This window comes from Amblyraja radiata, chromosome 25 (genome assembly GCF_010909765.2).
Source record: "Amblyraja radiata isolate CabotCenter1 chromosome 25, sAmbRad1.1.pri, whole genome shotgun sequence".
Lineage (NCBI taxonomy): Eukaryota > Metazoa > Chordata > Chondrichthyes > Rajiformes > Rajidae > Amblyraja > Amblyraja radiata.
The window spans coordinates 16,072,696-16,099,601 of NC_045980.1; the positions used below are offsets into that span (position 1 = coordinate 16,072,696).

Consider the following 26,906-nt stretch of genomic DNA (forward strand, 5'->3'; position numbering starts at 1 on the left):
CAGAAAACATCTGCTTTTGGTCAAATGTTTATTTGTTGCACTGTTTCAAATGTTGTATGCAAAGCTTCCATTAAGTACTTTGGGTTAATTCACTGGATTATAGTTCGTATGTCAATTACACGTCGAATATTGTTCTAAATCAGGGGCCTCCAAACGTTTCAGCATGAGGGCCACATTATATATTTGGCATATTTTTACGGAAAAAATAAAAAAATGTCAACCACTCACCCACCCACCCATTCACTCACCCACCACTCACTCACAGGCCGCTGTCACTGACCTTCACTGTCTTCCTGGGGCCACCGATGCTGCTGCCCGTATCTACTCCAGCCCCCCACGGGCCTCCACCAGCGACTCCACCGTTCCTCGCCTCGCCACCAGCGGGCCAGAACCGTCACCTCACCAGAGTTCCAGGGTCAGCACCAGGCCCACAACCTCCACGATGCACACAACACGTGGTCTGACTCTGCTGGGTCCCAGTGCTCCTCCCCTCCTACAGGGAACCTCAGTAGTGATGGGACTTCCCCTTCCCCCTCTTTTAACCAGGTTACCATGACCTCACACCCGCTAGTTAAAATTCCCTGTTTATTTTGGGGTTTTTTTACAGAGGTGCCGGAGTGGCACTCCGGTGAGCTCCGGCAGCACTGCACCCCTGGGTATTAGTCACGTACAACTAATGGTAACCTGTCAACAGCTGCACACAAACCCTCAACTTGATAACCTACAGCAGACTGACGTGTAAGTTCCCGCGCTACCACAGAACCCGCTAAATAGCCCGCCGCACGGAACGTGTTAAGAGCTTGCTGCGGGCCGGCTGTGGCCAGCGGGCCATAGTTTGGAGACCCCTGTTGTAAATGGTGGTATATGGGAGATATCATACAAAGCATGCAAATAAAACATTGTATAATATTTCAGGCAATACATGGATGCAATTTACAATTTATAAAATGCAATTTAAAACATTATCTGTTAGCTTTCATAGAAGACTACTTGGTAATTCTGCACTTTATTAGATTATTTACTTTGGGATCAAAAATTAACAAAATGTATTTAAAATAGAGATCAGATCCCAATTGATGCGTTTGTTCCATGCTGAACAGGATGTATATTTTATTTCAACAGAAAACAAAGTAGTGGAGATAGTATGAAGAATTCTGAACTACCAGAAGTTGGAGAGGATGAAGTTTTGCCATGAGATTATATGCAATAAAGGACATACGCATGTTTCATTGGGTTCCCAAAAAAATAATCAGCTGCTGTGATGTTAGGAGCCAAATGTATACATCAGTATGATATTTCCTAAGATGTAAGTTGCCAGTTGCATAATCAACTCAGTAAGTTTCATGTATTTTGTGCTTTTGCATGGAAATTCTTTGAAACACACAATTGCTTAAGATACTGATGTATTCATTTTTAAGGCATGGAGGTAGTTGATGTGCGAGTACAGATGTTGGATTGGTTTTAACATTTTAATAAGTATACAATTTTAAATTTGTGGTACGTTTCCTAAAGGCATTTGGGGCCCAGAATTTCACCTTCAAGAGGAAGTTGTAGATATTTAGTGATTTTTCACATCATGATATCAATCAGAATGCATATTGCAAAATGTTTACAGTATTTGCTTAATGTAAAAGTCTGCTTTTAACTTTTTAAATAGTATTTACAATGTAATATGACAATTAAATTAATTATAATAATATCAAGAATAATGCACATTATTGGCCGTTTAATTTTGTACTATTTCATTAGTTTGTATCGGCTATGTAGTTTACTAAACATTATTTAGCTTATTAAAAAGTATAGTGAAGACAAGTTTTAATACTAATTATCATAAATAACATTCTCCATGGAAATGCTAGATCCATGGTAGAACTGAGTTGCTTCTTATTTTCAAAATTATTCACTTTTATAGGGTGTGGCTATTAATATAACACATATTTCACTCTTATTTTACCCATGGTTAAAAAACATTTAATGTTATAAAGCTGGCTGTAAATGTTGCCACTTCTTGGTTGTGTGTTTCCTGTACGCATTTCAATTATCGAACCTTCCCCCTTTTCAGGAAATATATAATTGTTGCAAGTAAACAAATGCAAAACAAAGTGCTATAATTTCTTAATAATGTTTTCCTAGAGGCCAAGTACCTGTTCTATGATGTACAATATGCATCATTAATATGCATGAAACAGAGGCTCTATTTTTGTGGTGAATTTCTCAGTGTGAATTCTGTTCAGTATGTTGTAGTGTGGGCACAGATCTTTCCATAATACACAATATTAGATTCAATGTTGTAAGTTTCACTGTGCCTTATTTGGTACATGTGACAATAAACTGACCTTGAAACCTTGAAATACATGCACAGGGAGAATGATGCTTCTGTGTAGATGGTCATATGAATTTGATGCAGTGTGCATTATATTTAATTAAAAACGAAGTCTATTACCATATCAATGAATGATGAATAGTGAGCATAATGTAGAAAAATATTTTGCTATCTAACTGTTTGAAATGTAAGTTTGGGTGAAACCTATCCACTGCTTTAAGATACTCTATAAAACCTACCTCTTTTAGCCACTTATCCTAATATGTCCTTATTTGCGACTGTTAGCTTATATCCAATATCCTTGAGGCAATTTATTGATTTCAAGTCACTGTCTAAGTGCAAGTTGTTGATGAAATATCTTTTAACATTTTGAGAACAAAGATATGTACAGTTTTTAAGTGTTCATGGAAAAGTTAGTTATGATATTGCTGCAATATTTCTGGTATTTTGCCAAATATGTATATTTACTAAAACTATGTATGCTGATGTTTTATACAGATGGCCAAATATTATCTGTATTGTGTATTTATGAAAACAACCATATTTAATATCAGTATTATTCTTGCATACTAGGTGTTTCCAACATATTTGATATTTCATTCTCAAAGGCTTTCAATTTATACGTATAGATCAATTTTAATTAAACCTTACCTTAATGTCTTGCAATATGGATGTTGTTTTTGGAGCTTGGGGGGCACTGTTACTTCGATTTAATTAAGTTGCATAATGAAATTATATAAACATGGGAAATTGTGTGATGGACTGCAGATAAATAATTGTTTAATGTCGATAAGGAATATCTTCAGTTTTATTAATTAAAATAGATTTAGTAGTTGTAAGAAAATGTTATTATTTACTTAATAAATTGATGTTTTCAGCCACAAATACTTTTATTATGGTTTTTGATATTTTGTAATATTTCAAAATAAATCTGCAGCTTCCAAAACATGTTTTTCAAATATTGACGGGCAGACAATTAGAGTTTAGTGAATTCTTTTTAAAGAAAATAGAAATTACAACACAAAAGCAAACCATTCAACTAACCTGTCCACTTGAGCAATATACATAATTGTTTTTACTGTAACCACCTATAAAACAACTTTTAAACTGTAATCTTTAGCAATGAAAACCTGAGAAGCTGATGGTGCTTGTTTGTGTTCTTCAACAGCAGCGGCCTTTAATGATGTTCCAATCAATATATTTGGGAAATTATAAATTTCCAATGATTGATTGATTGCGCAAGTAAGGAGCAAAAAAACAAAGTTGTTAAACAAATAAAGGAAACTGATTACTGTAGGCTTTGTCCACTCCTGGAAAGTGTCCGTATAAAACATGATGATTTGAAGCTCTTGGTAACAGAATTGTGCTTAAGCTGCCAAATTACTTTAGAATACTATATTGCATTATTAGTCCAGCTTCTCTACATTCAACTTTGAGAACAAGTGTTCGAGTTCGGGGTAGAAAGAAAATTCTGGCTTTCGGGTTTTTCCATTCAACACTTTAATGTCCATATCAAAGGATAAACTGATCCACATCGACAACAGTTCTCAAATGATTGTTTTCACCAGATAAAATCTGTTTGCTGTTCGCAGTAACTTTCTGCATGTCAATAACTGCTATTTTTATTTCAACATCAAAATTCATTAGTTAATAATAGCAATTAGAATATTTTTTCCCTTTTAAGATTAAACATTTATAAAAACATATAGCCTTGAAGTGGACATGTTTGTCAAAGGCCAAATAGAAAATGTGATTTTTTTTTTTTACACCAATTCATGTGCCAAAAGCCAGTTTGGATTCCTGTGATTTTGTATCATTCCAGCCGAGCCTATTGATGGACACAAAATGCTGGAGTAAGGCAGCCTCTGTTGAAAATTGGCAGGTGATGTTTTGGGTTAGGACCCTTCTTCCAACAGAGCCTATTGATTTTCAACACGGGGAGAGAAGAAAAAGTAATACTTCCTGGATTTTCTTAAATATAACACATTCTTAAACTAGTTTGGTAATTTCTTATTTATATCACACTATCATGTGGTCAGATTCAGGGGGAAAATAGCTTGAAATATGACTCCATTTTTAAAATAGTTTATTCTTGGAAATAGACATTTAATAAAGGTGCTAAATGTAATAGAGAACAACTGTCAAGATTTACTATATTTTCAATTGAATTTGGTATTTAATATGTTTATGATAAAAAATAATTATGATAAAAAAATAATTGTCTATTAGTGTCAAAAATCACTAAGCAACATATCACAAAGAATTGGTTCATTAAGTTTACATTTGCAAATCACACTATTCAGCAGGAACACTATCAAATAGTTTAAATTGTAGTTGAGAGACTGCAGAGGCCAGAATCTTGGGCAAAACTGTATTGGAGTAACTCAACAGATAAGGCAACATATCGAAGGGAATGCACAGACAACATTTCAGGTCTGGACCCCTATTCAGCCTGATCCAGTTGAAGTTAATTACTGCAAAATAATTTGATTTCTACTGATTAAAAATACTTAATTTTTAAAGTTATTATTTGAGGAGGGAATTTTATTTTATTGGCTTACCAATTCACCGTCTTTAATAGATTTGAACTTCAGTTCTTCATAATGATGTTTTTTTTTTAAGATGTTCAGGGCAATTATATCACACACAATTGTTGCCTGAAAGGGAACATTTTAATTATGTTGCGACTTCAAAGATATTTCGATCTAAAACAGATTCATATAATATCTGACTTTTATAAACATAAAATTCAATACATTTCACTGATACGCTGTACAGCTGCCTCATTTTAATTGTTTGCAAATTTTGGGTAATATAATGCAAATACAGGCTCTTTAGTCCACTAAGGCTACATAATCCCAATATTATTCTTCCGTCATTCTCATTAACTCCTTTCAGATTATAATATCCAGTATACCACTCAGAACAGTTTACAGTGGCTAATAAAACTACTATATGGTTAGGATGGTCATAAAAATGAATAAGGTAAAGTGGGAGTGCTGCTATATAACTTTAACAGAAGAGCATAAAGTATAACTTGAAGGATCAAGAATGGGTTTGACTTTGGTAGCTAATTACTGTGGGATTGTAGGAATCAGTTGAGAGCAGTAAAGCATTGATGATTAATATCTCCATGTGCCATATACATAAAGATAAAATAATAGCAGTCACATTTAATGTGCTGCAAGTGGAGCTGTGTGCACTATAAAATGAAGGACCAGGTTCCAAATAAAACAACCTGGTTGCTTTAGCTGAAGGTTTTAGATATGATCAGTGCTAGTTTGATTTGTTTTCCACAATTTCCTCAACAAAAAACTATCAAAGCAACAACATGATCTATAAAAATATTTGCTGTAAATAATGCACAAATTCACACACCTTAACTATTTCATATGTCTATTTTTAAAACACAAAATAACTTACCATTCCCAGTAAGGCCAAGCCAGATCCTACATTTATCAATGTTGGGATAATGTTAAATTTTCCAGCCTGTGGAGAATAATAGTTTTAAAGCAGTATTTATCAATATTGGAAGCAGGGATTATATATTTCTGTTATAAACAATATGAAGATGGAATATAATCACTTGAAGAAAAAAAATCATCCTTTTGGCCTCAGCCTGAATTGTTTAATTTTCAGCAGATTCATTACCTTCTAGCAAGTTCACTACTTTCACTTTGAGAGTTATAACAGTTCAAAACTGCACTAACATTAATTGTCAAAAATGTAATGATCTAATAGGCTCATTTTTTGACACTTAGCTAACATTTCTAAATGTTTATTCATAAATTCACTTATCTAAAGTAATAGTGATTGCTTAGGCCGCAGTGACCATGGAGAACAAATTAATAGATCAGAGAAACATTAATTTGGAAGTTGGGACTAATATTGGTAAAGCAACCACAACAAAATTTAAAATGGTGCCCAACAGAGTAGAGGGAAAATATAAATAAAATAATCTAAACACTCATGGCATAGTAGATGAATAAAGGAATATGAGAATAATTGAAGGCAAGAAAAGATGCATACATTAACTACACAGACACCAGAAGAATGCAGAACACGACCCATCAAAAAAAAGGAATTTGTAGGAATCATGAAATTAAATTAAAGTAAGGAAGGAGTATAAAATAGCAAAATATTTCACTATTGCACCAACAAAATAAAAGCTTGGCAGGATTAGGAAATGGCAGAAATATTAAATCGTTTACTGAAGAGATAACGCGTGGATATATCATTGGATAACACAAATAATGATAAATAATAAATTTGAAATCAAGAAAGGGGGAATAAATAAAGAAAACATCCCTGATTCGGATGGATCACTCATTTTAAGAGATGAGAGAGAAAACATCACTATAGATATTTGATAAATTACTGGATAAAAGGTGTCATGCCTGAGACAATGTAATATAATTTTTTTTTTAATATAATCCTACTAGAGGAGATAATAGAAAAACTAGAAATTGAAAAAATGATAATGAATAGCCAGCATTGTTTTTTGAATCGGTTTTACAGAAATTATAGTAATGCAATTTATTCTATTTTTTCTAGATTTTCTAAACTACTGAGTAGGGTTAGAAAATACATTTCAGGTGGAAAGTAGCAAAATAGATAACCATCTGACTTTAAGTCAGAGTAGGAATAAAGCAAAGAGTAGAAATAAAGAGTGAAAAAGGTGGACAGTCGTGATCCCAAGTGCTGGACCCACTTATTCACATCAATGACCTAGAGTTTGGAATTGTAACTGCTGCCATAGTTGGGCCAAAATATTCATTTCTGCTCCAAGTATTCCATGTATTTTTAAGTACTGTTTAAAATAGCATTTTTCTTTGGGTTCAGCTCAAGTGAATTTTGGAACAAACACCACTGACCAGATCACAATCCAATTAGTTCTTCCCTTGCATCAGTGGATGTCACTTTTTAATACGACTGGTGTGGAAATGTCCAGCTGCGAGTTTAAAAACCAGAATCCATTCTGTGCCTCATCAAATTTTAGCCAAAAACTGTTCAACAATTTTAAACTTGTTATGATCTTGCCCTCAAAACAGAATTCAACATCACTAGAAATGGATCGTGTTTTGTGAATGTTCTCTTTGAATAATGTTTTTATACCTTTCATACCCTTTCCAAGACATCCTAAAGCAATTTACAATGAATAATTTTTTACAACCTTTCAAGGACATTGGAATGTTTAATAGCAGCAGCTGATATATGTACATTTATTAGGACACAGTAATTTATTGTGTGTTGTACACATAAGGGATACCCCACAAATAGGAGTAAAGACAAAGGCAACCAGGAACGTTAACTGCCTCTGCAAATTATTGAGACAATTTTATTTTATGTCACCAGATTAATCTGGTTATTAAATACTTCTACAATTTGGTATTAAGTCATCCCATTTTAAATAAATATAATGTGCCACATTATGCCGATATTGCCAAAGGTTGTGGCTAAACCACTGGCATTGAGCCATTGAAAGTGAAAAATGTTTTGGACGTGTACATTGCGGTAAAATGAGAAAGTCTGGGACTTGGCTTAAGATCTGTGCCTATAGCAAGACCTGGTCTACATTCACAAGGCTGATAAATTCACAGTTGTAAGTTATCGCACTTTCTCATCCACTCCTTACACACCAGGGTCAATTTACAGAGGCCAATTAATCTACAAACCTGCACATCTTTGGGATGTGGGAGGAAACCCACACAGTCACAGGGAGAACATGCAAACTCCACACAGACAGCACCCGAGGATAGGATTGAACCCAGGTCCCTGGCGCTGTGAAGTGCGCTGCACCGTACAGTTTTCCCTCATAACTGTACTTATTTCTTCTTGGTAGTTATCATTATAGCCTCCAATAATGTAATTCAACCAGTAACACACAATGTCAGAAGTTAGACTTGTTAGAAAATGACAAGGCAAGATGGTGGTAGAATACTTGTCACTTGCCTAGATTAATACAATTGGAACAAAGTCCACATATATCATCCCTCCCTCCTCTTGGACGGAATAGCAACTTGAAAAATTATTATTGGTCTTTTGTCACTGGGCCAAAATCATAGAATCATTTACTTAACAGCACTGTTATTGTAACTACTCAGCATGTTCAGGATGACAGTTCACCAATTCAACACCAATTAGAATGGACAATATGCTGGTCTTGTCAGGCACAACCACCACATCTCAAGAATGAATAGATACAGACAAAAATCACTCACCTTACCAAAAACGTCAATGATGAATCGTATACCGTATGCTTTGTATAATGTTCTTGTTTGTTTTCCTTTTTCATTTATGTTGTATTTAGCAAATCTGTTTTATATTATTGTTCAAGTTAGGAAACCACATCTTAACTTTAAATATAATAAAATTCAAATATTGGTTTAAACCATGCCATACAAAAAAAAAATCACTTGAGCAGCATAAACTCTGGAAAGACTTGAACCTCAATGGTTCTCCCAAAACAAAGTGCGTCAATGGGTGATAGGGAAAAGTCAATGTTCAGAGAGACTTGAGTCTTTGCACACAATTCACTGAAAGTTAATATGCAGCTCACAATGAGGAGAAGGCAGTATATGTGTATTTGTGAATGGGCATTTTTGTCTCCATCTTACAAAATTATCAAAATGTTGGCCTCATTTTAGTACGTTTTCTCGGTGACCACGTGGGTTTCCTCTGGGTATTCCAGTTTCCTCCAACATCCCAAAGCTTAGTTTAGAGATAAAGTGCGGAAACAGGCCCTTTGGCCCACCGAGTCCGCACCTACCAAAGATCCCAGCACACTTACATTAGGGACAATTTACACTTATACCAAGCCAATTAACTTACAAACCTGTATGTCTTTGGATGGTGGGAGAAAACTAAGATCTCGGAGAAAACCCACGCGGTCACGGGGAGAATGTACAAACTCCGTACAAACGGTACCCGTAGTCTGGATCGAACCCGAGTCTCCGGCACTGTAAGCAACAACTCTACTGATGCGCCACCCTGCTGTAAGCAACTGCTCTGCCACCCGGTAAAGCAGGTGAAGAGGCTAGGTCTTTGTTCTCATTGAAAACAGAAAAAGTAACGACTAATGTTTGATCTCTTATTTGACAAATATTTTGAAGTCTTATACATACCTAAAATTATAACCAGGCGACAGTGCTTCATTTGTACCTTTGTCAAGCCGGCGAAATTTGTACACTGGGAAACATTCAGATGCTGGTCGATCCAGGTTACAATTCCACTTTATTAAAATACCCATCACTCCACCCTGAAAAAGAAATGAGATTCGAAGTACAAATTTTGCTAAATTAAAAGGAAAGTTTTTTTGCTATTATTAGCTAACTCAACCCCTTGCATAATTGATATCCGAAGATCACCTAAAGCTCTGATTTTAGTTTTAGTTTAGAGATACAGCATGGAAACAGATCCTTCATTCACACCGACCATCAATAATCACCCATTCACACCAGTTCTATGTTATCCCTCTTTTTCATCATTAGGGGCAATTTACATAGATCAATTAACCTACAAACCAGCACATCTTTGGGATGTGTTCAAAAGGGAACTGCAGATGCTGGAATATCGAAGGTACACACAATTGCTGGGGAAACTCAGCGGGTGCAGCAGCATCTATGGAGCGAAGGAAATAGGCGACGTTTCGGGCCGAAACCCTTCTTCAGACTGATGGGGGGTGGGGAAAGAAAGAAGGAAAAGGGGAGGAGGAGGAGGAGCCCGAGGGCGGGCGGATGGGAGGGTGGGAGGAGACAGCTAGAGGGTTAAGGAAGGGGAGGAGACGGCACGGGCTAGCCAAATTGGGAGAATTCAATGTTAATGCCATAAGGACGCAAGGACCCCAGACGGAATATGAGGTGCTGTTCCTCCAATTTCCGCTGTTGTTCACTCTGGCAATGGAGGAGACCCAGGACAGAGAGGTCGGATTGGGAATGGGAGGGGGAGTTGAAGTGCTGAGCCACCGGGAGGTCAGGTAGGTTATTGCGGACTGAGCGGAGGTGTTCGGCGAAACGATCGCCCAACCTACGCTTGGTCTCACCGATGTAAATGAGCTGACATCTAGAGCAGCGGATGCAGTAGATGAGGTTGGAGGAGATACAGGTGAACCTTTGTCGCACCTGGAACGACTGCTTGGGACCTTGAATGGAGTCGAGGGGGGAGGTGAAGGGACAGGTGTTGCATTTCTTGCGGTTGCAACGGAAAGTGCCCGGGGAGGGGGTGGTGCGGGAGGGAAGGGAAGAATTGACGAGGGAGTTGCGGAGGGAGCGGTCTTTGCGGAAGGCAGACATTGGGGGAGATGGGAAGATGTGGCGAGTGGTGGGGTCACGTTGGAGGTGGCGGAAATGGCTGAGGATTATGTGTTGTATTTGCCGGCTGGTGGGGTGAAAGGTGAGGACCAGAGGGACTCTGCCCTTGTTGCGTGTGCGGGGATGGGGAGAGAGAGCAGTGTTGCGGGGTATGGATGAGACCCTGGTGTGAGCCTCATCTATGGTGGCGGAGGGGAATCCCCGTTCCCTGAAGAACGAGGACATTTCCGATGCCCTGGTATGAAATGTCTCGTCCTGGGAACAGATGCGGCGTAGGCGGAGGAATTGGGAGTAGGGGATGGAGTCTTTGCAGGGGGCAGGGTGGGAAGACGTGTAGTCCAGATAGCCATGTGAGTCAGTGGGTTTGTAATGTATGCCGGTCAGGAGTCTGTCCCCTGCGATGGAGATGGTGAGGTCAAGGAATGGTAGGGAAGTGTCGGAAATCGTCCAGGTGTATTGGAGTGCCGGATGGAAGTTGGTGGTGAAGTGGATGAAGTCAGTCAGTTGTGTGTGGGTGCAGGAGGTGGCACCAAAGCAGTCGTCAATGTAGCGGAGGTAGAGGTCGGGGATGGGGCCCTGGTACGCCTCGAACAAGGATTGTTCAACGTACCCGACAAAGAGGCAGGCGTAGCTCGGGCCCATGCGTGTGCCCATAGCTACGCCTTGTGTTTGGAGGAAATGGGAGGAGTCAAATGTAAAGTTATTGAGGGTGAGGACCTAAGCGGAGGAGAGTGTCAGTGGCTGGGTATAGGTTGCTCCTCTGGTCGAGGAAGAACCGGAGGGCTCTGAGGCCATCGTGGTGGGGGATGGAGGTGTAGAGTGACCGGACATCCATGGTGAAGATGAGGGGGTGAGGGCCCAGAGAGTGGAATGCGTGGAGGCGGCAGAGAGTGTCTGAGGTGTCTAGAACATAGGTGGGGAGGGATTTGACCAAGGGGGATAGGATGGAGTCAAGGTATGTGGAGATGAGTTCGGTGGGGCACGAACACGCAGAGACAATGGGTCTGCCGGGAGAGCCGGGTTTGTGGAATTTTGGGAGAAGGTAAAAACGGGCCGTGCGGAGCTGGGGAACGATGAGTTTGGAGGCTTGGTCAGGTAGGGCGTGGGAATTGATGAAGTCGGTGATGGTGCTAGAAATGGTGGCCTGGTGCTCGTCAGTGGGGTCATGGTCCAAGGGTAAGTAGGAGGAGGTGTCCGTGAGTTGGCGCGTGGCCTCAGCTTTGTAGAGGTCGGCGCGCCAGACTACCACGGCACCTCCCTTGTCGGCTGGTTTGATGACCCAGTCTGGGTTTTTGCGGAGTGATTCGATGGCAGTGCGTTCAGAGGGGGAAAGATTGGAGTGAGACAGGGGAGTGGAGAAGTTGAGGCGGTTGACGTCGCGGCATCTTTGGGATGTATTGTATTGTATTGTATATCTTTATTGTTATTTTCTTGAGTACTCACATACCCAGAGGAAACAAAAAAACGTTACTCAAACCAGTGTCCATTCAGTGTGCAGTAAAAAATAAATAGAAATAAAAATACATATCATGAACAAGTTTAACACTACTCTCAACTAAACATCAACAGGCGTTCCGATCGGCAGCGGCACGACAGTGGCTCTGTCCAGGTTGGTGGTTGGTGCGCGATACTTTGGCAGGGGGCAAAGTCCGTTTAACAGTCTTATAGTGTTAGGCGCTTCCCCCTCCTGGTGAATGCTATGTACTTACCTTTCTCTGTTTCTCTCCCAAGTGCAGGCCTCGTGGCTGTGAGTCTGGAATCGAGGGGTTAAAGGCTCCTGTACCCGATTGGCCAAGCTGCGTCAGGTGACGGGTGACTCATCTGAAGTATAAATACCAGAGCTTCCCAGGATTCTCTCTCTTCTTCGTCGACCCTGACTGATGAGCAGACTGCTGGTGTGGGCCGAGGAAGCCTGACCACATGGCATAGAACTTTGTGTATTTTCACCATTCCTTGTTAACAGATATTGAATTGGGACGGATAAGGGCTGACCTTAGAGTTTTCGTGTATTTTGGTTTCAGGGTTGTATCTCTTTGGGCAGGTTTTGGAATCTCCGGTTCGACGGCCCATTGCGTGGCTGGCTGGAGCATTGTTAAATTGTTTGTCGGTTTATCCATATCCCTGACTGGGTTGTTTAAATCAGGTTTGGGTTTTGTGTTCCAATGAATAATTAAAACTGTTTTTGAACCTGAACCTGGTTTTTGACTTGTGTTACGCGGCTCTGAAGTACTTGCATTCGGGAGTCGTAACAAAATGGGGGCTCGTCCGGGATCATCAACTCCGACCCATCAACTGGGGAAGTGTGAGTTTGGCCAGGCCACGGTAACGTATCTGGGTAAAGTAGTGGGCTGGGGTCAGGTTCGCACTCTCAAGGAAAAGGTGGGGCATATCGTCGCATTTCCTGCTCCAACCTCTAGGACTGAACTCCGTAGGTATCTGGCTATGGTTGGGTACTATAGAGGATTCTGTCCAAACTTCTCTGCGGTGGCTGCCCCTTTGACGGATTTGCTGAGTCCGAAGGTAGCTTTTGTGTGGTCCGCAGAGTGTCAACAAGCCTTTGAACATACCAAAAGTCTTCTGGTGCGCGCACCTGTGCTTGCGGCACCTGATTTTGAGCGTCCATTTAAGCTGGCAGTAGATGCTAGTGATCGTGGCGTTGGTGGAGTTCTTCTACAGGATGATTCAGATGGGGTGGAGCATCCAGTTTCGTACTTCTCTAAGAAGTTTAATCGTCATCAGAAGTGGTACTCCACCATTGAGAAAGAAACCCTTGCGGTTGTAATGTCTCTGACTCATTTCGAGGTTTATGTTGGCTCCTCGAATGTCCCTGTCATCGTACTCACGGATCATAATCCGTTGGCATTCTTGCAGAATATGCGGAATAAGAACCGGCGGTTAATGAGCTGGAGTTTGCAGCTGCAAGATTACAACTTGGAGATCAGGCATATCCGTGGCAAAGATAATGTATTGGCTGATGCATTGTTGCGCCAGTGATGTCTGTGCTACTGAATAGTTGCTGAAATTTGGTGGTGTTTTATAGTTCATTTTCAGAAACTTATTCAGTATCTTTGGGTGGGGGTGTTAGGCGCTTCCCCCTCCTGGTGAATGCTATGTACTTACCTTTCTCTGTTTCTCTCCCAAGTGCAGGCCTCGTGGCTGTGAGTCTGGAATCGAGGGGTTAAAGGCTCCTGTACCCGATTGGCCAAGCTGCGTCAGGTGACGGGTGACTCATCTGAAGTATAAATACCAGAGCTTCCCAGGATTCTCTCTCTTCTTCGTCGACCCTGACTGATGAGCAGACTGCTGGTGTGGGCCGAGGAAGCCTGACCACATGGCATAGAACTTTGTGTATTTTCACCATTCCTTGTTAACAGATATTGAATTGGGACGGATAAGGGCTGACCTTAGAGTTTTCGTGTATTTTGGTTTCAGGGTTGTATCTCTTTGGGCAGGTTTTGGAATCTCCGGTTCGACGGCCCATTGCGTGGCTGGCTGGAGCATTGTTAAATTGTTTGTCGGTTTATCCATATCCCTGACTGGGTTGTTTAAATCAGGTTTGGGTTTTGTGTTCCAATGAATAATTAAAACTGTTTTTGAACCTGCGGGAAGAAGCTGAGGAGCATCCTGCTGGTTTTGCAGCTAATGCTCCTGTACCTCTTCCCAGATGGCAGGATGGAGAATATGTGATGCGATGGGTGGTAGGGGTCTTTGATGATGGAGATGGCTCTGTTGATACATCTCTTCCTGTATATGTCCAGCAAGAAAGGGAGTGGAGCACCAATAATCCTGCTGGCGGTCTTCACAATCCTGTCAAGTTGGTGCCGTTCGTACGCCTTGCAGCTCCCGAACCAGGAAGTGATGCCGTTGGTTAATGTGCTCTCGATTGTCCCCCTATAAAAAGTTCGTAGATGTGTAGTGGGGAGACCTGCTTTATGTAGTCTTCGGAGAGGGTGTAGTCGCTGCTGGGCTCTCTTGACCAGTGCTGTGGTGTTGGTTGTGGACATCAGGTCATCTGACAGGTGGAGTCCTAGGAACTTCACGCTGCTGACCCTTTCCACATCAGCTCCATCGATGTGCAGAGGTGTATGGTGTTGTTTTCCCGCCCTCCTGAAGTCAACCACCATCTCCTTAGTTTTTCCCACGTTGAGAATGAGGTTGTGGGATTTGCACCATCCTGTGAGCAGCTCCACCTCCATCCTGTACGCCGACTCATCATTGTCACTGATGAGACCCACCACTGTTGTGTCATCAGCGAACTTGTTGATGAAGTTGTTATTGAGTCTAGCTGTACAGTCGTGTGTAAGCAGACTAAACAGCAGGGGGCTTAGGACACAGCCTTGGGGCGAGCCAGTGCTCACGGCTATGGTTTTTGATGTCCTACTGCCCACCCTGACTGTCTGCTGCCGTTGTGATAGAAAGTTCAGGACCCAGTTACATGTGCCAGCATCAACCCCCAATAGCTCTAACTTCTCCACCAGCTGCTGCGGAATGATTGTGTTAAACGCAGAGCTGAAGTCTGAAGAGGATCCTGGCATAAGTATTTTTCCGATCAAGGTGTGACAGTACGAGGTTCAGTGTTGTTGAGACTGCGTCCTCTGTGGATCGGTTGGCTCTGTAGGCGAACTGCAGTGGGTCTAGGTCGGCAGGTAGACTCTTTTTGATGTGCTGCATAACCAGTCGCTCAAAACACTTCATTGCTATGGGTGTTAGAGCCACTGGCCGAAAGTCATTATGGCAGGCTGGGTTTGGTTTCTTCGGGACAGGGACGATGGTGGCACTCTTAAGACAGTTGGGCACTACTGCCTGGCTGAGTGAGATGTTAAAAATGTCTGTGAAGACATCTTTCAGTTGCTCGGCGCAGTCTCTTAAAACGCATCCAGGAATGTTGTCCGGCCCTGCAGCTTTGCGTGGATTGATGCTGGCAAAGGGCTTTTTAACTCCGGCTGCGGACAGCCTAAGCGACTGGTCACTGGGAGATGGCAGTAGTGCACGTGTCTGGGTGCTGTTTTTAACCTCAAACCGTGCGTAGAACTCGTTCAGTTCATCTGGTAGAGAGGGGTCGTTTTGGCATATCCGCAGCGGGGGGGGCTTGTAGTCAGTGATGGTATGAAATCCCTGCCACAAGCGACGTGTGTCTTTGTCATTTTCGAAGTGGCTATTAAGTTTTTGCCCATACAGCCTCTTCGCTTCCCTGATCCCCCAGGGTAGGTTACTCCTTGCCAGTTTGTATGCTGCGTTGTCCCCAGATTTGAATGCAGATCTGCTCACCCAGAGGGGGCATTTATTGTTGCGGGTGATTTCAACCACTCCGACCTCAAAACTGTACTCCCCAGGTTCCATCAGCATGTTTCCTGCCCAACCAGAGGAAACAATATTCTGGACTTAGTTTACACTAATATTACTGAAGCCTACAAAGCCCTCCCCCTCCCCCACCTTGGTCAGTCTGACCACCTCTCTCTGTTCCTGCTCCCCAAATACACACCTCTGATCAGACGTGTGAAACCTACCACGAGGACAGTCAAGGTCTGGCCTGAGGGGGCTGTCTCTGTTTCACAGCAGCAGTTTCAGCAGACAGACTGGAGTCTGTTTGCTACCCAGTCCACCTTCAATTCACAAGTGGACATCAACTCATACACCTCAACAGTTATGAACTATATAAAATTCTGCACCGATAATGTCACTACACACAAAGAAATAAAGACCTTCCCTAACCAGAAGCCGTGGATGAGCAGGGAGGTCAGACTCCTACTGAAGGCTCGCGATGCCGCTTTCAGATCTGGCGACGCTGAGGGATACAGCTCATCTAGGGCCAATCTGAAAATGGGAATTAGGAATGCCAAACTCAATCACAAACGGTGGATTGAGGAGCACTTCCATAACAATTCTGACCCCAGGCGCATGTGGCAAGGAATCAAATCCCTTGCCGATTACCAGAAAGTTAACACCCCTCCCCCAGACAACGCCACCCTTCCTGACGAGCTAAACCATTTCTATGCTCGCTTTGACCGTGATAACAAAACCCCAGCCATCAAAGTTGCTCCACCCCCAAATGAACAACCCCTCAGTCTCTCCACCTCTGCTGTACAAGATGCACTGAGCAAGGTGAATGAGCGCAAAGCTGCCGGCCCCGATGGCATCCCTGGCCGGGTGCTTAGGGCATGTGCTGGACAACTATCCCAAGTCTTCACCGACATTTTCAATCTGTCACTGGCCCAGGGTGTTGTCCCCACTTGCCTCAAGACATCAACCATCGTGCCAGTGCCCAAACAGTCAGCCACAGGGAGCCTCAACGATTTCCGCCCAGTGGCACTCACCCCTGTCATTGCTAAGTGCTTTGAGCGGCTGATCTTGGCTCACCTCAAAGCCAGCCTCCCCCCCACACTGGACCCCCATCAGTTTGCCTACCGGGCCAACAGGTCTACAGAGGACGCCATAGCGGCGGCCCTACACTCTGCCCTGACCCACCTGGACAACAACAACTCCTACATCAGGTTGCTGTTCATTGATTTCAGCTCCGCTTTCAACACTGTCATCCCCGCCAGCTTGATCACCAAACTCAGCGGGCTTGGCATCTCCACCTCCCTCTGCAACTGGACACTGGATTTCCTCACCAACAGACCACAGTCTGTTAGGGTCAACAACCTCAACTCCACCACTATAACACTGAACACCGGTGTGCCACAGGGCTGTGTGCTCAGCCCTCTCCTCTACTCCCTCTTCACCCACGACTGCATCCCTAAGTACGGATCCAACGCCATCATTAAGTTTGCTGACGACACCACGGTGGTAGGACTGATCAGTGACAACGATGAGTCAGCCTACCGAGAGGAGGTCCAGCACCTGACAACCTGGTGTGCCAATAATAACCTCGTCCTCAACTCCAAGAAGACGAAGGAACTTATTGTCGACTTCAGGAAGGTCAGAGGGGGCAGACATACCCCCATCCACATAAACGGGACTGAGGTGGAGCGCGTCTCCAGCTACAAATTCCTCGGGGTACACATCTCGGAGGATTTGTCCTGGTCCCTCAACACCTCCAAGCTGATCAAAAAGGCACAGCAGCGCCTTTACTTCCTGAGGAGGCTCAAGAAAGCCCACCTGTCCCCCCAGATCCTGACCAACTTCTACAGGTGTACCATCGAGAGCATCCTGACCGCCTGCTTCACGGTATGGTACAGCAGCTGCACTGTTGCGGACAGGAAGGCACTACAACGGGTGGTGAAAACCGCGCAGCACATCATCGGCGCCCCGCTCCCTGCCATGGATGCCCTCCACCGAAAACGGTGTCTGAAACGAGCTGGGAAGATCATTAAAGACCCCTCCCACCCCAATCATGGACTGTTTGCCCTCCTCCCATCAGGGAGGCGGTACAGGAGCCTCAGGTCTCGTACCAGTAGGATGAGGAACAGCTTCTACAATCATACCGTCGCATTGCTGAACTCGGAGTCCCGCCGATAGATTCCTCCGGTCCCTCCGTCCCCATTGTTTAATTATTCTGCATTTTCTATTGTTCTGTATCCTTTTTTTTTTTTTTTTTTTTAAATTTCTATATTGCACTACTACGGACTGACGCAAAACTGCATTTCGTTGTACCGATACTCAGTATTTGTGCAATGACATTAAAGTTGAATTGAATTGAATTGAATTGCATTCCGGATTCTCAGTAGGGAACACACTTCCCCAGTTAGCCAAGGTTTCTGATTGGCACGCCTCCTGACGGTTTTGACCACCGTTACATCATCAATGCATTTATTGATGTATCCGATGATGGATTCTGTGTATTCTTGGAGGTTGATGCCACTGTCATCTGTTGCTACCTCTCTGAAAATGGCACACTGTGTGGTTTCGAAACAGTCTTGTAGTGTTGCGGTAGCTCCCTGTGGCCATGTTCTGACTTCTTTGACCGTTGGCCTGTCCTGTTTCACCCTGGGTCTGTATGCAGGTGTAAGCATAACCGCTAGGTGGTCAGAGTTGCCGATATGGGGGAGGGGGGCTGCTTTATATGCATCTTTAATGTTGGTGTACACAGGTCTAGTTTGTTTTTTCCCCTGGTTGCAATGTTCACATGCTGGTAGAATTTAGGCAGAACAGATGTAAGACTTGCCTGGTTGAAATCCCCAGCTGCCATGAAGAAAGCATCTGGATGTTCCCTCTGCTGCTCACTGATGTTGTTGTAGAGCTCTGTCATAGCATTCTTGTGTGGGAGGAAACCCACACGGTCACAGGGAGAACGTATTCGAATGAGGCCCATATTTTGGTAAAATGGAGACAAAAATGACCATTCTCATGTCAATAGGCCAGGTAGACTACACATTTTATTCTTGGTCTGTGTTCACCACATTCTTCTCAGACCACCGGAAAATATTTTGATTGACCCAGTTTTTCCTAGGGCCTTGTGATATCCAGTGATGAGTATTAGTGATAACACAAAGAAGGGATTGACATCTACTGTGGTGGAACCACACAGGAGATTTCCCTGCCAACAATAGCCTGGTGATCATGTAAATAATAGGTACCAGCATCAAGCAGTTTGGACATTTTCCACACCACATTCTGCAGCTCCAAATAAGTAGGAAAATACAATTAGAAATTAATCAACTGAAGATACAAAAGAGGAAAGGGATGAAATGTAATGGCAAAAAGTTAGAATTAAGTAGCAAGCAAGAAATTCTGATCGGTTTATAAAATGAGAGGCATAGATGATGCCAGGATTGCCATAAGGAAGGCTGTCAAAGTGCACAGTTTGATGTAGATCAACTATAGAAATGGGAGGAGAAATGACAGGTGGAGTTTAATTAAAGCAAGTGTGAGGTGTTGCGCTATAGGAGGTCAAATATATGGGGGAAATATACAATTAGTGGCATGACTTAACAGCATTGATGTACAGAGGGATCTTGGTGTCCAGGACTATAGTTCCCTGAAAGTGACGACACAAGTAGACAGAGTAGAAATAAAACTATCATGTCCCTTCAAATGTCTGAATTTGTCTTTTCAATCTTTCACAGGTAATTGGCCTCTGTAAAACTGACCCTAGTGTGTCTGGAGTGTGAATGGATAAGAAAGTGGAATAACATAGACCTAGTAAACGGGTGATCGGTGGTTGGCATGGACTCAGTAAGCCGAAGGGCCTGTTTCCATGTTTTATCTTTAAATTAAACTTTTTTCTGTCAACCATTCTGGCTTTTTTTGTACAGGATGTAATTGTTTAGCAAGTGTGAAACAGTTTTGTTATATTATAACTTGATCTTGCAAGATATCAGTTGCTCAAAGTAGGTTATGGTATTACAGCCTACTAGATGGATTAATAAATATCTACATAATACAAGATTGAGATAAATATAACAAACCTGAACAGATAATTCCTGAAAATTTTCTCCTGCATCTCGAACCATATCTCCCAGGATAAAAATTGGACAGGTTGGATCATTTTTCTGATGGAACCTACAAACTTTTAAGTAGCTTGCATTTGCACTCGACAATATATTTCTCCTGTGGTAAGAGAAGGGGATGTCTGTTAGATACTTGTTACATTATGAGTATGTGTTATATAAATGGATAAAAACTTACTTTGAAAATTGAAATTTAGGGAAGGTAATGCTGTTCTTGATCAACACTGTGAAATTTTCAGCTTCTTCAAGAATTGCAGGACTAAAATGAAAGATCGTGTATATGATTATTTTTGTATATTATTTACAACATACATTAATTTAGATGAAGGGATTAAAAGTAACATTAGCAAATTTGCAGATGACACAAAGCTGGGTGGCAGTGTGAACTGTGAAGAGGATGCTATGAGGATACAGAGTGACTTGGACAGGTTGGGTGAGTTGGCAGATGCACTTTAATGTTGATAAATGTGGGGTTATCTACTTTGGTGGCAAAAACAGGAAGGCAGATTATTATCTAAATGGAGTCAAGTTGGGAAAATGGGAAGTACAACGGGATCTGGGGGTCCTTGTTCATCAGTCAATGAAAGTAAGCATGCAGGTACAGCAGGCAGTTAAGAAAGCGAATGGCATGTTGGCCTTCATAACAAGAGGAGTTGAGTATAGGAGCAAAGAAGTCCTTCTGCAGTTGTATAGGGCCCTAATGAGACCACCTGGAGTATTGTGTGTAGTTTTGGTCCCCTAATTTGAGGAAGGACATTCTTGCTATTGAGGGAGTGCAGCGTAAGTTTACAAGGTTAATTCCCGGGATGGCGGGACTGTCATATGCTGAGAGAATGGAGCGGCTGGGCTTGTATACTCTGGAATTTAGAAGAATGAGAGGGGATCTTAATGAAACATATAAGATTATTAAGGGTTTGGACACGCTGGAGGCAGGAAACATGTTCCCGATGTTGGGGGAGTCCAGAAACAGGGGCCACAGTTTAAGAATAAGGGGTAAGCCATTTAGACCGGAGATGAGGAAAAACATTTTCACACAGAGAGTTGTCAGTCTGTGGAATTCTCTGCCTCAGTGGGCGGTGGCGGCTGGTTCTCTGGATGCTTTCAAGAGAGAGCTAGACAGAGCTCTTAAAGATAGCGGAGTCAAGGGATATGGGGAGAAGACAGGAACGGGGTACTGATTGTGGATGATCAACCATGATCACATTAAATTACAGTGCTGGCTCGAGGGGCCGAATGGCCTACTCCTGCACCTATTGTCTATGATTGATAGAAATATCCTGAAACATTTACTTTGTTTTCTTCTAAAGTTCCCTTATTGTTCAGCATAGTTTATTCTGAGGAGCTATATTGGTAATGTATACGGTTTAAAAGTCTTCAAATTAATTTGCAATATTAATATTGAAAAGAGAAATTGCTTACTTTGATTTTTGTAAACCTATATTTTAATTACTATACATCTTTAAAAGTTGAACACATTTCAAATTACTTTTATAAATATATATTTTTTATTGGACTAACTACTCACACGATTTCCAACTATTGTTTAAAGTCTCCAATCGTTAACTACATTTGCAAATAATGGAAGAGGACAGTTGGCCCTGTTTACTATATGAAGGGTAACTTTCTGCAGCCTGCCGCCCCATCACTACAGCATCGAGATCAACAGGACATTGGAAGACAGTGGTTTCGAAAGCATGACTACAAGCTTTGTCCAAGAACCCAATGCGAGGCACAGGCTAAGGTCTAGAGCGACCCTGTTTAATATCACAATGCATTGGTAGATAGTAACCAGGACCTGCAATATTAATGACTTAAAATCTTGCTTTAATTGCTGGGTGTGAGGTCCAAACCTTTTGAGGGGCAACATAAAAGATCACCCAAAAGGAGAGGGCAAGATTGATGCAAGCCTGATTGTTCTTAAGTGTTTGTTAGAACATTGCAGATCTGAAGGATAGACGACAAATACTTAGATTTCGGGACAAAAATTCTCATGTAATATCTAATTCAGAGAGTGTGTGGCAATAAAAAGGATATATAACAATGAAAGACAATTGGTGTATCAGGTTTCATGCTTAAAAAGCCACTTATGTTCCAAAGGAGTCAGTAATGAGATATTGTTTATTGTTCTTATGATGGTTGTTGATAGTAGAGATTGGATAGTGAAATATGGCAGGCATCTTGGCTTTCTTTCACCCCCATCATCTTTTGTACCATTCATTCCTCTCCTCTGCTCCAACCCCAGCCAAAGCTGCCCTTGTATTTGCTTATATCCTGTTACATCCCCACATACTTTCCAGTTCTGATAACTGAAACGTTAGTAGACAAAAATGCTGGAGGAACTCAGCGGGTGAGGCAGCATCTATGGAGAGAAGGAATATGTAACATTTCTGGTCGAGACCCTTCGCTGAGTTTCTCCAGCATTTTTGTCTACCTTTGATTTTTCCAGCATCTGCAGTTCTTTCTTATACTGAAACGTTAGCTCTGTTTCTCTCTCTCCACAGCCGGTGCCACATCTACTATTTCAAGCATTTCCACTTTTTATTTCAATTTTTCAGCATACAGTTTTTAATTTTGCTTGGGGACACAAAGAACTGCAGATGCTGCAATCTTGAGCAAAGCACACAGCGTTGAAGGAACTCAGCGGGTCAGTAGCATGTGTGGAGTGAATGAATAGGCAACATTTTGGATTGGGACCTTTCTTCAGACTGATTCAAGAAGGGTCCCAACCCAAAATGTCATCTGTCCATTCCTTCCACAGATGCTGCCTGAACTGCTGAGTTCCCCCAACACGTTGCGTTTGCTTTTGATTTTGCTTACTTTTTATAAATGGTTCAATTATGAAGACATCAAACTTCATGTAGTTTAGTAATGTAGATATCCATGTGACAGTAGACAAAAATGCTGCAGAAACTCAGCGGGTGAGGCAGCATCTGTGGAGCGAACGAATAAGTGACTTTTCAGGTCGAGACCCTTCTTCAGACCCGAAACGTCACCTATTCCTTCCCTCCATAGATGCTGCCTCACCCGCTGAGTTTCTCCAGCATTTTTGTCTACGATTTTTCCAGCATCTGCAGTTCTTTCTTATTAAACATAAGTGACAATGGTGCATGCAAGCCAGTTGCAGGTCACCTTTGGCAATTTGTAATTTGAACCTTTAGTTCAGTGTGCAGTTCACTCAGTAGCAAAGAAGACGAAACTGCCCAAAACTAAGTGTGCATCATAGGTTAAAGAATTGTTAAAGTTGTGTATGGCATAGTTGAAACTGCATAGAGCTTTGGGTTCCTTATTGTTGAAAATATGTGGAAAGAATGCAAAGTTTTTGAAAGATTCCCTCAAAACTGATAGCTGGATCATTTTAGGTTTATTTGTAACTAGACCAAGTGCAGACCCGTTGGGTCTGTTTCCCCAACGCGCGTTTGCGGGGGGGGGGGGGGCTGCGGCAACACACTCACACTAACCACCCCCCAAACACACAGGTGGTGGGAGGGGGGGAGAGGAAGACGGGGTGGGGAGAGGGGAGGGAGGGGAAAGGGGGAGGAGGAAACGGGAGAGATTTGGGAGGGAGAGGAGAGCGGGGTAGGGGGAGAGAAAGGGGGATGGGGAGGGGGGGGAGCGTGGGGAGTGGGAAGAGAGCGGGGAGGGCAGGAATGTGGGAGAGGGGTAGTGGGGAGTGGTGCAAGAGAGGGGAAGGGGTGAGGGGGAGATGGGGGTGAAGAGGAGGGAGAGAGGGGGTGGGAGGGGAGGAGGGAGAGGGGTGAGGAGAGAGGGAGATGGAGAGGGGGGGAGAGAGGGGGGAGAAGGGAGGGAAAGGAGGAGGGAGAGGGGGAAGGGGAGGGAGGGGGAAGTGTGTGGAGGGAGGGGGAAGAGTGTGGAGGGAGAAGGGGGGTGGGGGAGAGAGGGATGGGGGTGGGAGGAGGAGAGGGATGAGGAGAGGGGGAGGAGAGAGGGGTGGGGACGGGAGGGGAGAGGGATGGAGAGAGAGGTGTGGGGGAGGGGAGGGGGTAGGGGAGGGAGGGAGAAGAGTGTGGAGGGGTGGGGGGAGAGAGGGGAAAGAGTGGGGAGGGAGAGGGGGGGGAGAAGTGGAAGAGTGGGGAGGGAGGGAGGGGGAGAAGGGTAGGGGGAGTGGTGGAAGAGGGACAGGGGTAGGGGAAGGGGTGGGGGAGAGGGGGAAGGGAGGGGGAGACAGAAGGGTGGGAGAGGGAGAGGGGTGGGGTAAGGGGGAGAGAAGTGGAAGAGTGGGGAGGGAGGGGTAGGGGGAGTGGTGGAAGAGGGACAGAGGGGTAGGGGAAGAGGGTGGGGGGAGAGATAGCTGGATCATTTTAGGTTTATTTGTAATAATTGGCAACATTAACTTAAACAACATCAAATCAATATTTCACCAACTTGGGAATAACTGCATCGTTCTCCACAGGGCACCATCCGTACATTTCACACGTCTTTACGCCTTTACTGCATTTTCCAGTTAAAACGCCTGAAGCAAAATCAAAAACTCAAAATTAGTCACATTTGCGATTGAAAACTTAACAGATTTATTTCTCACGAGTCAAACAGTGTTCTGTTCAGACAGCAACCCAGAATCACCACCTGCACTCTCCCCACACCTATACAATCCTTGTAAAAATATATGGGTCCATTGTCTGGGCATCCCAATACTGACATCAGACACAAAGGCTTCACAAGAGAATGCCCACAGAACACCACCAGTGGTGCAACAGTAAAGTTGTTGTCTTACAGCGCCTGGATGGAGTTTGTATATTCTTCATGTGACCTTGTGGGATTTCTCCAGGTGCTCCAATTTCCTCCCAAATTCCAAAGACATGCAAGTTTCTAGGCTAATTGGCTTCTGTAAATTGTCCCAAGTGTGCAGTATAGAACTATTATACAGGTGATCACTGGTCGACATGGACTTAGTGTGCTGAAGGACCTGTTTCCACGCTGTATCTCTAACACTAAAATGTGCTGACCGTACATTTTTTTGCTTTGTAATCTTCTTGTAATCGTTGTCATCTTTTTGGCTTTGGAAATGTCTCTCGCCCACGGAGACATTTTAAAACTAAAAATATTGTTTTAAACGTAAAAACAAGGAACAAAAGACGATTAATTTTCATAATTTATTTTTTAAACAATTTAAAGCAATATTAGAGACAAAGTGCTGGAATATCTCAGTGGGTCAGGCAGCATCTGTGGAGAACATGCATAAATGACATTTCAGGTCAGGAGCCTTCTGATGAAAGGTCTTGACCTGAAGTCCTGGGATGTCAGGACTTTCATATGAAGAAAGACTGGATAGACTCAGCTTGTACTCGCTAGAATTTAGAAGATTGAGGGGGGATCTTATAGAAACTTACAAAATTCTTAAGGGGTTGGACAGGCTAGATGCAGGAAGATTGTTCCCGATGTTGGGGAAGTCCAGAACAAGGGGTCACAGTTTAAGGATTAGGGGGAAATCTTTTAGGACCGAGATGAGAAAAACATTTTTCACACAGAGAGTGGTGAATCTCTGGAATTCTCTGCCACAGAAGGTAGTTGAGGCCAGTTCATTGGCTATATTTAAGAGGGAGTTAGATGTGTCCCTTGTGGCTAAAGGGATCAGGGGGTATGGAGAGAAGGCAGGTACAGGATACTGAGTTGGATGATCAGCCATGATCATATTGAATTTCGGTGCAGGCTCGAAGGGCCGAATGGCCTACTCCTGCACCTATTTTCTATGTTTCCATGAAACATCATCTATCCATGTTTTCCAGAGATGCTGCCAGGCCCGGAGTTACTCCAGCACTTTGTGTCTAACATTTTAGAATATAAATTATGAAAATTTAATTTAAATAGTTTTTAAAACTTTCAATTTGGCTTTTCTTCCTCACCGCCAATCTGGGATTCCCCATTCATATAACTGGGTAGGTCTGTCTTGCGCAAGATTACAGATACATAGCTCATTGTACTGCCGGGAATTCCCAGCACAAAATAACTGCATCACAACAAAGCCACAACAAAGCCAAGTGTTGGATACAAGGTCGTAACCAACTCAGCTCATTCCGGGCCTTCAGTGCACAGGCACAAGTCCGGGTTATACACAAAAGATCAGCTGAAGGGGTAAGGGCCAGATTGAAGCAGAATGAACATTGGTGGTCACCATCAGAACCACTGGCTGCAACCAGCCTAATTTGGCGCTATATACAGTGTCCTCCATAATGTTTCGGACAAAGACCCATCATTTATTTATTTGCCTCTGTACTCCATAATTTGAGCTTTGTAATAGAAAAAAATTCACATGTGATTAAAGTGCACATTGTCAGATTTTACTAAAGGCCATTTTTATACATTTTGGTTTCACCATGTAGAAATTACAGCAGTGTTTTTACATAGTCCCCCCTTTTCAGGGCACCATAATGTTTGTGATACAGCAATGTCAGGTAAATGAAAGTAGTCATGTTTAGTATTTTGTTGCACTTGAAGTCTGCGATTTATGGACATCAATCTTTAGCTTATGCTTGTTTTGGGGGCTAGTCCCCATCAGTTTTCTCTTCAGCATATAAAAGGCATGCTCAATTGAGTTCAGATTGGGTGACTTGGACACTTAAGAATTTACAATTGTTTAGCTTGGAAAAACTCCTTTGTTGCTTTAGCAGTATGTTGGTATTGTTGTCTTCTTGCAATGTAGCATCTGTATTTCTGTTCATGAAGTCGTCTTCTTCCAAAGGTGATGAAAAGACGAGAGGAAAGACTAGGTGCTGAGAGCTCTCTTATACCTACAGTAAGGTGGCAATTAAACACACCTGAGCAATTACAAACACCTGTGAAGCCACGTGTCCCAACAAAATGGTGCCCTGAAATGGAGGGACTATGTATAAACACTGCTGTAATTTCTGCATGGTGAAACCAAAATGT

At 42.8% G+C, this 26,906-nt stretch overlaps 2 protein-coding genes across 9 annotated transcripts in view; one reads left to right on the top strand and one right to left on the bottom strand.

The window, feature by feature from the left end:
• The window catches only part of camkk2 (calcium/calmodulin dependent protein kinase kinase 2), a 56,064-nt gene extending 52,461 nt beyond the window's left edge, over positions 1-3,603 (top strand). For 5 of the 7 annotated variants that reach the window (XM_033043260.1, XM_033043263.1, XM_033043262.1 and 2 more), the window contains one exon: positions 1,123-3,208. In XM_033043260.1, the coding sequence (XP_032899151.1) occupies positions 1,123-1,195 (73 nt within the window). In that variant the 3' untranslated portion in view covers positions 1,196-3,208. Of the gene's footprint in view, positions 1-1,122; positions 3,209-3,491 lie in introns of those variants that run through there. The other 2 variants (XR_004415693.1, XR_004415694.1) reach the window with 2 other exon arrangements.
• Positions 3,604-3,803: 200 nt separating this feature from the next.
• The window catches only part of p2rx4 (purinergic receptor P2X 4), a 46,504-nt gene continuing 23,401 nt past the window's right edge, over positions 3,804-26,906 (bottom strand). For both annotated transcript variants that reach the window (XM_033043267.1, XM_033043266.1), the window contains exons 5-12: positions 24,405-24,492; positions 20,200-20,280; positions 19,980-20,121; positions 9,448-9,581; positions 8,545-8,638; positions 5,747-5,812; positions 4,885-4,980; positions 3,804-4,242 (exon numbers count right to left, since the gene is read on the bottom strand). In XM_033043267.1, coding sequence (XP_032899158.1) covers positions 4,219-4,242; positions 4,885-4,980; positions 5,747-5,812; positions 8,545-8,638; positions 9,448-9,581; positions 19,980-20,121; positions 20,200-20,280; positions 24,405-24,492 — 725 coding nt within the window. In that variant the 3' untranslated portion in view covers positions 3,804-4,218. The remainder of the gene's footprint in view (positions 4,243-4,884; positions 4,981-5,746; positions 5,813-8,544; positions 8,639-9,447; positions 9,582-19,979; positions 20,122-20,199; positions 20,281-24,404; positions 24,493-26,906) is intronic.